At 38.4% G+C, this 13,350-nt stretch overlaps 1 protein-coding gene across 5 annotated transcripts in view; it reads left to right on the top strand.

Annotated features, from left to right (window-relative positions):
* Positions 1-6,154: 6,154 nt before the first annotated feature.
* MYOCD (myocardin) overlaps positions 6,155-13,350 on the top strand; it is a 90,065-nt gene continuing 82,869 nt past the window's right edge. For all 5 annotated transcript variants that reach the window (XR_011600009.1, XR_011600008.1, XM_070937483.1 and 2 more), the window contains exon 1: positions 6,155-6,252. Coding sequence is in view for 3 of the 5 variants with exons in the window: in XM_070937483.1 (XP_070793584.1) it covers positions 6,198-6,252 (55 nt within the window). In the remaining 2 variants the exon portion in view is untranslated. The remainder of the gene's footprint in view (positions 6,253-13,350) is intronic.

The raw sequence follows: 13,350 nt of genomic DNA on the forward strand, positions 1-13,350 counted from the left end.
GCCCAATCAATATTCTTTCTCAGATGATTCATCTTATATGCTCTTTTATTTCTCTTGTATGCTTTTTGATCAAGCAGCTTTGCCTGCACCCAAATTGCTTGTTTACTCCCTATACCTGTTTTAAATGCCAGTTGCACATGGGACTCCATACATGACTTTTTGAGAGCATGTTTTGTGTAGTGGTTAAGGCATCAGGCTAGAAACCAAGAGATTCTAGTCCATCTCGGGCACAGAGCCAGCTGGGTGACCTTGGGCCTGTCACCAGCTGCCTCACTTTCAGCCTTAAGAAGGAGATGGTGGCAAGCTACTTCTGAAATCTTGTCAAGAAAACTGCAGGGACTTGTCAGGCAGTCACAAAGAGTTAACAGGCTACACAAGCACATATACAAAAAGAATATTTATGTACATGTAGGTCCATCCAAATATAAGAGTTTGACTACTGGATCAGCCTATCCTGATGCATTTATTTAAATATCCAGTAATTAACACTTAGGAGTCCTTGGTGCTCTCTGAGCTTGATTGTTTTCTTACACACATTTCATTACCCAACTAGGTAACATCATCAGTGCTAGCAAGAGAGTAACAAGGACCTCATAGTTCAACCCTTAGCTTCAGATATTCTTTTCTATTAGTGAACACCTTCTTATTTGTTAGTCAAGCAGGGTGACTTTTTCAGCAAAAACATTAAGACAAATGCTTCACTTCTGTGCAGAAAGATGGTAGGTGTACATCAGCTCCATCAGATCCCACTAAATTCTGATCTTATGTACTTTTAACATATCTCCCTTTCCTAGCTTGACTCTTCCTTCATATTTTCTTCCATTTTGCTGTTTTAATGAGGGAGGTTACCTTTCCTTCACAAAGAGCCTATGTTAATGACAAAGTAACAGTGCAGACAAGATTATCATTTATTAAATGCCCCACATACACATAGGTGACTTTGAGTGGCTTACATCATTTAATTAATTCCCATCCATCCTATAAGACCTAGAGAGACAAATTTGATGACCATCATTTTATCATTGCAACAGATGTTTAGGGTCAGAGACAGCTTTTCCAAATATCAGTTCATGCTCTTACCTGAGTCTGTACCAGGGGTGAAATCCAGCAGGTTCTGACAGGTTCTGGAGAACTGGTAGCAGAAATTTTGAGTAGTTCAGAGAACCAGCAAATGCCACCTCTGGCTGGTCCCAGAGTGGGATGGGAATGGAGATTTTGCAATATCCTTCCCCCAGGAGTGGGGAGGGAATGAGGATTTTGCAGTATTCTTCCCCTGCCACGCCCACCAAGCCACGCCCACAGAACTGGTAGTAAAAAAATTTGGACTTCACCACTGGTCCGTACTAAAGTGAAGATTGCATTGCCTTTGGAGAAGTTGCTTATTTTCTCAGTGCTGATTTAATTTCCTTTTTTTGCTTCAGAATTTCAAGGCCCATAGCTGGTTAACGAGACAACTTTTTAAAGATATATTTCACAGTTCTTTATGGGGTTTCATATCTTCACAGTGGTTACTTTACAGATGCACTTCAGCATTTGCTTTGCCTGTTTCACAGATTACATCACTGTTTCCTTGCACAATGCAAGGAAGCAACAACAATGAATGGTTTGCACTGTGTATTAGGCTAGCTTTCCAGTGAAATAAATGCTGGTTTCCCCCTCAATTGCTAATGCTACCTGAGTTTTGGATCTGCTGGCTCTCTAGGCATAGCTGCTTCTCTAACTATATTTCTGTACCTCAGCTGGCTTTTACAACAGAGCCAATTGTTTTTCAGATAATTGAGATTTCAAGGGTGATGTAATATTTTTAAAACAATGAAACTGAATTTGATGGGTGCTCATTCTAGAAATGATCTGGAAATTAACTTTGAAAGAAAAGAAGACTGGCAATGCCCATTTATAAGGTTTGGGCTTCTAGGTAGATAGGTAATTTGTTTGACTTGAATATTATCCTAGTAATGCTTTATAAAATATGTACTATGGAGGGGGAAAGGGCACCCTCTGATTGGTATTTTAACTGTTGCCCTTTCCTCCTATTAGCTTTTGGGTCTTCAATGTATATTTTAGAGAGTTCCCATGAGGACATTTCAAAAGAGCCCACCAAGACTACATTGGCCGGGAGATTAAGGAGCCCGCACAGTGATCTTCCAGAAGGACAGAATTTGTGGTAGCAAAGCCAGCCTACCCCACCCTGCACTTAGTTCGCATGTTGCATCCCTCCCTTAATAAACACAACAGATTGCCATTTTTTAAAATGATTAAATATTTATGCTAAGCAGAAAACATTTTGCATGGTTTTTTAAACAGCTATGTCATCTTGCTCTTTTCATTCTCTAATCTTGCAGTTCTGAATCAGAAGTGAAGATTTTTAGCCTATTTACCAAGAAGTAAATATTATGATGGAAACATCAGACAGCTTAGTAGTGACTTTTAAAAAAGGCAGAGAAAGCATTTTCTGGTAGTGTGTTGTCAATTGCAAACATCCCCTGGGCTACTAATGTGCCTAGAATGATTTTGTTCTAGTAGTCTAATCTTAGCGTGTTTCCAAATAATTGGTTCCTAATGCTATCAGTCCAAAAGTATTGTGTGACTCTTTCCATCTTTCCCTCTTAAAGGATTCTTGGGTGGCAAAAGACAATAAAGACCACAAAACATGAGATGGTTTGAAATATGTCATTCTTGAATTCTTTCCATCTTCCCCTGGTAAAATTCCATCCATGAGACAGGACAGAACCTCATCACTTGAATATCTTGAGGATAATTATGTCATTTCCATCCCCTGTTCTTCAAACCCACTTTAAAGATGATCTGTGACCATCATCTCTTTCTACAATAAGGAGAAGGGTGGTATATAAATCTAATAAAAGATAAAGATAAAGAAAGAAATATTGCAGTGCTGAATAAGAGCAAACCTAACAATCCTAACCACATAACATTGAACTGAACTGCTATGGATCCCACAAAAACACCTACTGGACACAAAAAAGATATATGAATTGGTCACACATCCCTTTTTATCATCCCTATTTAATGTTGTATGCATCTGACTGCGTGCAAAAAAAAATTCTGAACAGTTCCTATAAAGGGGAGCTGCAAAGCCAACAAAATGTCTATCCCTTTAAAAGACCTCTTAGGGGACCTGAAGCATAGGAGATGAGCAACTGGAGGAACAGTTTTGCATATAGGTCATATAAAGCCTCTACATTTCAATGAAAAGGGAAATTTTACAGCAGTTTTATATATAATCAAGTGAACCAGAATTCAGTCAGTTTAGCTCTTAGTCATTACAATTGTTATGGGATTGTATAGTTTCAGAGCAGGCTTTGTCCTGTCTTAGAGTGCTTGTGTTTATCTCGTTCTGCTTGCCTATAATCCAAATCTGATAGTAATTGAGCAGTGGGAGAGCTACTACAGTCGTGATCCTTTATCCGCAACTCCAGAAGCTTCGGACTTGCAGAGCTCAACATACAAATGAGAGTTTGCACATTTAGCAAACATCCGAAATCAAAATCAAGGTAATTATTTGTAATGATAATACAAATTATCATTAGATAAGCTATGTTTCAGATCTGATGCTGCAAAGGTGATTTGCAGTGGAAGTTGGTGTACACATTGTATCTGTCAGCACTTCCTTGAAGAAGCGGTGTCTTTTCTTTTGCTTGCCCAGCATCCATACAATTCCAGGAAAATATGACTTTGACTTAAAAAGTGCCAATAGGTGCAACAAGATGCTGCCAGGTCCACTTCAAAACATGTTTTCAGCTCCAGGGCATGTCCATAAGAATACTTTGAAAAGTATTGTGGACCAGCATTACTGATCCACAATAGAAAGCGTCCTCACTCATTGCATTACGGTGTGGTATGCCAGCTTGACAGCCACGGATAGAAAGACAGTACAGAGGGTGGTGAGCACAGCACAAAACATTGTGGGCTGTCCCCTGATACCACTAGACGACATCACTAGGGCTCACTGCCTTAGAAGAGTGAGGAAAATTCTCAGGGACGACTCTCATCCTGGTTACCACTTCTTCATTCTCCTGCCGACGGGAAGGAGATTTAGCAGCATAGGCAACTGCACAAACAGTTTTTATCTGTGGGCTGTCAGGCTTCTGAATGGAAAATAACTTTACAACAACATAGTACAATTGACTTGCGTGGCCGGCGCAATTTCCTTTTTTTCCTGTCTTTCACTGTGATTTGTATTGGGTTGGGCGGGTGCACAAAGGGAGGCTCAATGTGCCAATCACATTGTACACATACAATAAAGGTTTAAATTGGTATGGAATACACAGCCATTTTCTTTCTGCATCTCCATGCAGCACGAAGGTCTATATTTGAAGGATACTTTTAAAAGCTCATTTGCAGGGGCTGAGAAGAGCCATTGGGAAACTATCAGAAGAGAACTGAGGAAGATTTTGGCAGAGGAGACAGATCAAAATAACTGTTTAACTGTGAATTCCCCATTCATAGAGTTAAAACATCAACATTGGGTGGGTACAAAATTAACTATCCCTGGTCTTGGCTCTCATTTTTTCTCCAGCTATTGCTAGAAAGAGACATTGGTCAGGTGGGGAGGGCAATTAATGTAGTAGTCTTGGATCATTCTTGTGAGATGCCATTGCCCTAAGGGTTGAAGACTATGGTAGAGTTCTTTGTGCCCTCACCCCTTGCAGTACATGTCCCTGGTACATGAAATAACTGTGACTGAATCTTTATACAGATAAAAGTACATAAATTGTACTGCAGGAATTCAGCTGAAAGATTGTGTACATGGAAATACCAAGCAAATTTGAGGAAAAAAATACTGCAGACATTTAAAAATAGACATGGGTTAAAAACAAACAAGGAGTAAAGCTGCATGAACATCCTGCCCTAGTTTGAGAGAATAATAAAAAGACTAATTGAACTTCAGGATATGTTATCCTCTTGGATGGATGGATGGATGGATGGATGGATGGATGGATGGATGGATGGATGGATGCAGGGATGCAGGGATGCAGGGATGCATGCATGGATAGATGATAGATAGATAGATAGATAGATAGATAGATAGATAGATAGATAGATAATAAATAGATAAATAGATGATAGATAGATAGATAATAAATAGATAAATAGATAGATGATAGATAGATAGATAGATAATAAATAGATAAATAGATGATAGATAGATAGATAGATAGATGATAGATAGATAGATAGATAGATAGATAGATAATAGATAGATAGATAGATAGATAGATAGATAGATAGATAGATAGATAGATGACAGACAGACAGACAGACAGACAGACAGACAGACAGACATAGACCTTTAGATTTAAGTCTTTTTCAGCTGGCTAGACAATAATTTAAACATGTTTTTTGAACTGGGTAGAGTAGGGAGAACTTTGCAACTACTGGACTTACCCAGAACCTGTGTTTTCAATATAAATATTATAAAACCATATCTGCACATAAAACCTGGCTTTGGTGAGTTTTTGACCATTATTTCTGTGACATCTGTGAATTTATTAATACCTTTTATGTGTAGTACTAGAATAACAGACATAGTAAAGAAGAGGGAGTCTTACACAGAGCCTCACTGCCAATTACAAATCTCTGCCATTCCAAGTTCTTGGAATGTAGTTATTAAGCTCCCTGGTAGAAGCCTTGTCCCTATGCCGCTCTTCTTTTTTGAATTCTTGGTTGCAACAGCTCAGCAAGAGTTAAGCAGGAGTCTTGTTGATATTTCAGAGTTGCTTTGAACCCCTGCAGTCAGAGGGAGGGAGCGCCTTGATTGGCCAAGTTCCTGTTGGTAGTAATAGCGGATCAGATATCAAACTTCTGTCTTTCCTAAGGACCCTTTAGGGATAGTCTGCTCCCTGCTAGACTATGACATCAGTCAGGACACCCGGTGATGTTGCTGATAGTAAACTTTGAGAAAGGAGGGGAGGGGGTGGATAGGAAGGAGGGGTCTGCTTGCTGAAGTTAACTAGCCCAACACAGTGCAAAGGCATGCAGTATGTTTCCGTGGCGGGTTAGTGCTGGATGAGACCAAACTTCCCAAACTCTTCTCCTGCTTTTTGCAGTCATCTATACTCCAAGGAGAGCTAGATGAATTGTGATCCTTTGGTTGTGGTCAGCTGCTCTTTTTGGTGCCGGTTTATGATTTGAACCGAGGGGCTTTCTGACCCTGGGAATTTTCACAAGGCTTCACCATGACACTTCTGGGGTCTGAGCACTCTATGCTGATTCGGAGCAAATTCAGATCAGGTAGGGCTAACACAGCAAGAATTTCTCCTAAAACTTTCCTTTTCAGTGAACCTCAGCTAGAGGCTGTTTCTCATTAAGCAGCATGCAAGTAAAATAACCAAGGAGTTGTAAAGCTGTCATAGGCTTGCTATCACAGAGGCTGTTCAGTAGACGAGGAATGCGTTTCTATCTGTCTTTTTTATCTGCTCCCTCTCTTTCTGTTCTTTCACTGTTTACAATTTATGTCAATAGTCTAGCTTACTAAAAAAAAAAAAAGAATTCAGCTATCATTCTGAAGTCTCCTAATCTAGGAGAAATTATATATATATATATATTGTGTGTGTGTGTGTGTGTGTGTGAGAGAGAGAGAGAGAGAGAGAGAGAGAGAGGGAGGGAGGGAGGGAGAGAGAGAGAGAGAGAGAGAGAGAACTGGATCAGAAATCCATAAGGCTGGTTGTTAAATAAGAGTATCTCCTCCCATCTGTTCAAGTCAGGTGCTGTCCTGTGTATGCCGGCCCTAATGCTTTATTCCAACGTCTAGGCAGCCAGCTTTCTTTCCTTTAGAGTTGTGACTAATTGGACAAACATGAATTGCAGAAAGGCATCATTTTTTTTAGAAGTACAAATAACAAATGGAACATGCAAAATATTTAAAATGACATCACCAGAGAAATAAAGCTAGAGCCAAGCGACCGATTGCCATTTTCTGAAGCTTTGCTACAAAAAACATGTACCAGATCTCCACAGAGCGTTGAAGCCCCATTCAGGGCTTCTTCTTTGCGGACCTACAACAGGAACAAAGGTGAGTGATGGTGAACAAGGACCAGAGACCGTCATTTGACTAAGTAGTAGCATCTGTAAAATAGCATCATGGTGATTTTGAGGGAGCGCATTATCATAGCATACAGGGGAAAGGAAGATTCTTCTGCACACACTTGTCTTGATATTTTGTTTTTATTGGCTGTGACAAAAACTATTACCACTTTTGAAAGCATTCCGTTCTTGCCACCCAAGGATGTCTCTTATGTGTGACCAGTGAATGCACAGCACACTCACATTCTGCATTTGTACGGTGCAATTCATTCCAGAATGTCACCCACTCGATATGGGAAAGGGAGATGGTGGCAGCTGGGTTTGATCTCTGCTACATCAGAGATAACGAGGAGATCAGAAGATTCCTGATGCTAATGCACTCGGGTACTATCAGGACGTGTGAGACAGCTGGGTGGTCAGTTGCAATGTTTGCTTAGAAAATAGAAAATTGGCAGCAGCTTAAAAACTCCAGAGAACTGTGTACAAAAGTAAGAGGCTTTGCCTGGCTCGGTTCTCCATGATTTGGGATCAGTGCTTTGCTGTGGTTTCTCTATCAATGTGATCTTACATTTCATGAGAATAACTCATTCCTCACAATCCATTAGTAGACTGTCTTATGCTAATGGTACAGAGCCATTCACTGAAAAGGAGAAGGCTTGATCTGTAACCCAGGAATCCCAGAGCAACACTGCCATCTTCCTGAAGCAAGCAGGAGAGATGGGGATAAGTCTCTGAGCCACCGCATTCCTCTAGAATGAGCCACTATTGTTTTTAAGAGTCATTTATGTGTTATTTTTAAAAGCGGGGGTGTTGGGGGTATAGAGATTACAGAGCTGATGATAGGATCACAGAACATAGTTTTCAAATGATTCCAGGCTAAAAGTAAACTTTATGACTCTTTGAGACCCATACATTTTGTTCCTTTTAGCTTTTCTAATGGAGTCAGTTTATGGGGCATGGTTCCAATCCAGATTCTCTTTCCAAAAATGTAATTACCCTGTACTTGTTTTAGGACAATGGCATATGCAATGTTGGGGTAACTGTGCCCATCTTATTTTCTGGAGAACTCTTTCTATGAGCTGTACAGACAACACCAATGAGCGTTTCTCCCTAAAGCTAATATTTTAGAAAACTAATGTCACTTAAACATGATGTTGCTGGGTCAGAAATGCTGTAAATGCATTTAGTAGTTTTTGTCATCTAACGTATTGAGGGGAACAATACGTATCTTTTCTTTTATATAAAGCCGAGAGTCAACCACTAGTTGAATCACAGTGCTTAAGAACTTAGCTATGAGGAGTGATTCTCCTCAAACTGAAGGAAAAGTGCTACCGACAGATTGTGGCTTGCTTGTGACATCCAGTTCCTGCCACAGGAAATGTAGTGAAGACACAAAGGTGAATGATGGTTCTTCTTTTACTTTTTTAAAGTGAGCTATAGAACTAAACAACTAGAGAAATTGTTTTCCCTCATCTCGGCTTTCTAAATTTAACAATTATTTGCATTCTTTGTGCCTGATACTGTTTTTATAGAATGATTGCATATCCACATAAATGAAAGAAGTTGTCAATAAGGCAGTTACTTGCTAAGAAAGTGTTTCATTTCTTGAAACCCCAAGTTGCTTATAGCGGCAAACAGCTTTGTCATTAAAACAGATCAACAAGATGGCATCTGTTTGAATGGCCCAGTTCTCCCTGGGGTAGAAGAGGTGTGTCAATGCTATTCAAGGAGGGAAGTTAGTAAAAATCAAATATCTACATCTAGAAATTTCTTTTTTCCTGATATCTAATTTCTAGGCAGACAACATATTACTCTAGGAGAATGCAGGCCAGGCATTGTGCAGAAAAGACATTGTGCTACCATCTCAGTGGTACTAGACTAATGTGAAGCACATAAGGTACACAAAATTAATTCAGTGTTCAGTGCTTGGATTCTTGGGAATCCTGTGATCGTCAGTGAAACTTACAAATCCTTAACTTATTGTAGTAGATATGTAGATGTCTATTATCTTGAGGAAAAAAACCCCACCCTAACCTATATCTGGTTGATTCAAATGAACATTGGATGGTTTTCCATCTGGATAGAAGAATTGTTGAAACATATGTTCCAACTTTACAATTTATATTTTTAATTTGTATATCTCTCTGAAAACTTAGTTTATTGGCTAGATTTAAAATGGCGATAATAAAAACACTCATAATTTATATTCATTACTTACCACATTGTGCTTATAACTGAGCATTTACAAATTCCTGTTTTCTTACCGCTGTCACTTCTCTATTACAGCTAATTAAGACTTCTGAGTTTCATTCATAGTGCTAACAGCTTGCTGGACTGTGCAATATGTTTTCTTATGAGGGAAAAGTAATAAAAATATATTGTAACATCGTACATTTTACAAAACAGTAACGTGTCCTGCTGTCTTATAAAATTTAAAAACAAATTTGTCATTGTTTTAGAGTACATCCTGAGGACATATTGGATTCTTATGATGATTAATTGAAATAATTACAGAATACAGACTTAAGTGTCAATTTTAGGTGGCAACCTCTCATTTTTGTAATTCCCTGTGAGTTCATTAAATTATTTATGCATTCCTTATTTATTTATTTAATAAATAATAGCCTATAATGGCATTCTCCTTTTACATGTGTGGGCAAGTCAGAAGAAGGGACAAATGGTTTTTATTTGACATGCAAGAAGGATATGTCGCCTGTATTTGACTAATTGTACACTTGGTTTTTAGAAAAGCATTCACATAGCAAAAGAAAAATGGCATTTCCATTACTCTAGTTGTTACCATTGTTTAAAAAGGAGTGATATCAAAATAAAAGTCTTGGACTTTTTCTGTCAATAATGTTTTGGCGATGGTCATTTTATCTACTTATGCGACCCCCACTCTGGTACCCTATTTGCTTATGCATTGAAGAATGCATTGGGATAATTATTTATGGGATAGTTCCTTGACACTGTCAATTATTTATGGGATAGTCAGGTTCCTTGACACTGTCTTGGATGTTTTGGTAATCTTTCAGGTGAATCTCTGTAATTATATATGTTATAGGTTGGATACCTCTAGTAGTTGAGAAGCTTCCCCAGCACAGAATGCATCAGTTTGAATTTGGTTGTCCATTCTAAGTAACCTTCCCTGTTTCCAGATCAAATTCAAGGGGTTGATCTTTCTTTTTAAAATCCTAAATAATAGGCAGGCATAACTAAAGAATAATTTTGTTCATAGATTCCCCCGCCTTGTTTTAGAGTCAAATGTAGAAACGCTGATTTAAAAGCCATCCCATACTCAGCTGAAATCATTTTCCCCTAATTGTAGGACTTCCTCTGGAGTAACACCTTATTATAGAATGTTCTCCTGTGACAAGTTCACCTGTCTTGGAAATTGACAGGAATAAATCATATTTTGACAGGCCTGTTGAGCTTTCCTTTGTTTCGCTCTTTGGTTTTTCTAGGACTTCATTCATAATAAGTTTAATTTTAATTGCTTCCTACTTTGATAATATTAACATGAACATTATAAAGCCAAAAATCTCATTACAAATAAATAAATAAAACGATAACGGTAGGTGGAGTTCTGCCAAGCTCATGTCAAGGAAAAAGCAAGCAAGTTTCGCTTACAGTGAGAAGTGCATCAAATGCCATTGGGACAGACTATCCACTGCTCTGAGTGGGGTATCAATCTGAAATGGACTCAGCAGTCTTGCAGGCATGGAGATTTTTTTTCCTGTCCTTCCATTTCCATAAAGTGAAGAAACTACGGTGCATGCTATTTTGTCTATTTTGCCAAAGATAAATAAATAAATTAAAAAACTCTGAGGTCATCCTGACAAATTTCACAGAAACAATGATTCTTTTGGCCTGGCTGCCAGGTTCCAAGTATCAATGTAATTGTATTAAATCAAATGGGACAAACATTAAGTGGTTGGCCCAAGAACCCTCCCCCTAACTGTTTAACTTTTCCTGGAGGTGGAGGGAATCATTCCAGAGAATTGTTGCTCCCAAAAATACATGTTCAGATAGTATCGGACTGCTGCAACTAGACGATGCAACTTGGGAGACTACTTAAGAGTTCATCTCTGATCTGCTAGCTATCACTGAGGGTTCAGGTTGGTGACTGGTGCTTGACTACATGGGAAGTTATGATATTTAGGCTTGCGGGTTCAGCCTTACTGGCTAAAGAATCTTAAGCAGTTGTACTGAAAATGGGTTGATTTGTCAGTGTAGGAAAGGAACATGCGTGTTCCTTTGAATATTGTATTGAGTATTATACTGTATTGAATTGAGCGGGTTTTGAGTACAGAGATAACTTAGTGTGGCACACAATGAAACACTGAAACCTAGATTCATTCAGACTATTTATCTTGTCTCTGCTTTGTTTGGATTCGGTGCTGTCTGAATGTATTTTATGTTCTCTTATGAATGGAGAGCAAACTTTTATCTGTTTTCCTGTCAATAGGTATGAAGCTGGAATCTGCTTTGTATGGAAGTTCAGGTGCTACTTAGAATGAGAGACAAATGAAAGAACTGGACATACTAGATTTATATTTTAACAATGCAGATTTTTGGCAACATGTTAGAAAATCCACCTAATGTGGTAACAAAGAATTGATAAGCTCCTGATGAAAAAAATGTTCAAATTCCAAAGCAAATGTTCTTTTGATTATCCCTCAAAAATTCCCAGAGTTGTGACTGTAGATTGAAATCAACATTGTCTGCTTTATATGCACATTAAATTTCATTAATTACACTTTTCACTGGGACTATTATTATGCCTTCATCAGAAAACAGACGTTTCTCCTGATTTAAATCTCAGATTTATCCTGCCTGCATTTGTTATAGTCTGTGGCATGGTCGTAATTGATCTAAAGAAAAAGGCAAAGAAGAGCAAACTTACAAATATCTGAAACTGTTTATTAATGCAGAAAATGAGCAGGTGTATTTAGTCTCATTGCTTGAATGGTGGTGAGAAAGATGCTTCCGCATTATGGGGAAATATTTAAAACAGACATAATGGAAATATTCATAAGCCGCCCAGAGTTACCCTGGGCGGCCAATAAATTGGATAAAGATATATTGAATTTCGTTATTATTTTTGATAGATTTGATAGATTACATATTTTACCCAGCTTTACCACCAAGTCTACATATGAATAACTACCTGACCAGTTTAGAAAACACCTGAAGAATTATAGTAACTTGTCATTTTAATGATATAGTCATTCAGTAAATCTCTAATCCGGTAAAAGGTTCTTTGTGATAGACTCCGGACATATCAGTTTTTTCACTAGTGAACATGTATTGGGATGGGGGGGTTATAAGAACACTATGCCAAAATTGGACTTCAGGCAGTGCTTTTTTTCCCCTCTGCAAAGATAGTTTCAGCTTTTCTATCTCTAGTGTAACCCAACGCTCTTATCTCAAAAGAAGGGAAGCTCAAGAATTCGGGACCTCGCTCAACAAACTGAATGGGGGGAAAAAAAGAGGAATATGCAGAATAAATTTGCAGCATGTTCATAATGTATAGAAAAAGTATCTTGGAAGGCACAAGAAAGTTTTCCAGATTGGTACAATTTCTGGTATCACCCTCAGAATATCACCCTCTGAAAATGCACAAAGGAGTGTTCACTTTCTAAGTTTAGGTCTTATTGCTAATTTCTGAAACTGAGTTCCATTTCCCTGACAGACAGTATTGGAAGATCTTAGATGGGTGAAATTCATTGGGTAAACAAGATTAATCGGTGCCTTTTTAATGAACTGTGAATAATTAAATACCTGTCCTGCAGTTTTGTTACACTGGAATAAATGTCACCTGTGAATGAACTTCCAAACAGTGCTACCGTTAGTCCCATAATGGGACTGCTATGTTGATTAATATACCATCGGGAGTATGGAACAATTTTCTGAGACTGGGAATTGAAAGTGTATGTGTGTGTGTGTGTGTGTGTGTGTGTGTGTGTGTGTGTGTGTGTGTTGTATGACTTAGATTATGCTTCCCTGGCTGCTCTGCTGCCCTTAAGTACAGGGAGGAGATTCCAAGGTACAACTGCCAGTCTAGCCAATTTTTGAATGTGCTTAAAGGAGGAAGTGCCATCTTCTGTCTTACTGAGACAGAAGGATGTCTTAGGCTATATAGGCTTTTTGGAAAACTGCCTCTATCTGTGTATTTGTAGAGTTATGTTAACTTCCATGGAGAGCTTACGTCTTGTAAACATAGGATAGATTGATGGCCTATCTTGTTCATTGTTCTAGCTAAATAGTTTTTCCTATTTCATGTTTCATCTACTGGTTCTGTAA

This window comes from Pituophis catenifer, unplaced genomic scaffold (genome assembly GCF_029215685.1).
Source record: "Pituophis catenifer annectens isolate HBS135680 unplaced genomic scaffold, rPitCat1.0.hap2 SCAF_2, whole genome shotgun sequence".
Classification (NCBI taxonomy): Eukaryota; Metazoa; Chordata; class Lepidosauria; order Squamata; family Colubridae; genus Pituophis; species Pituophis catenifer.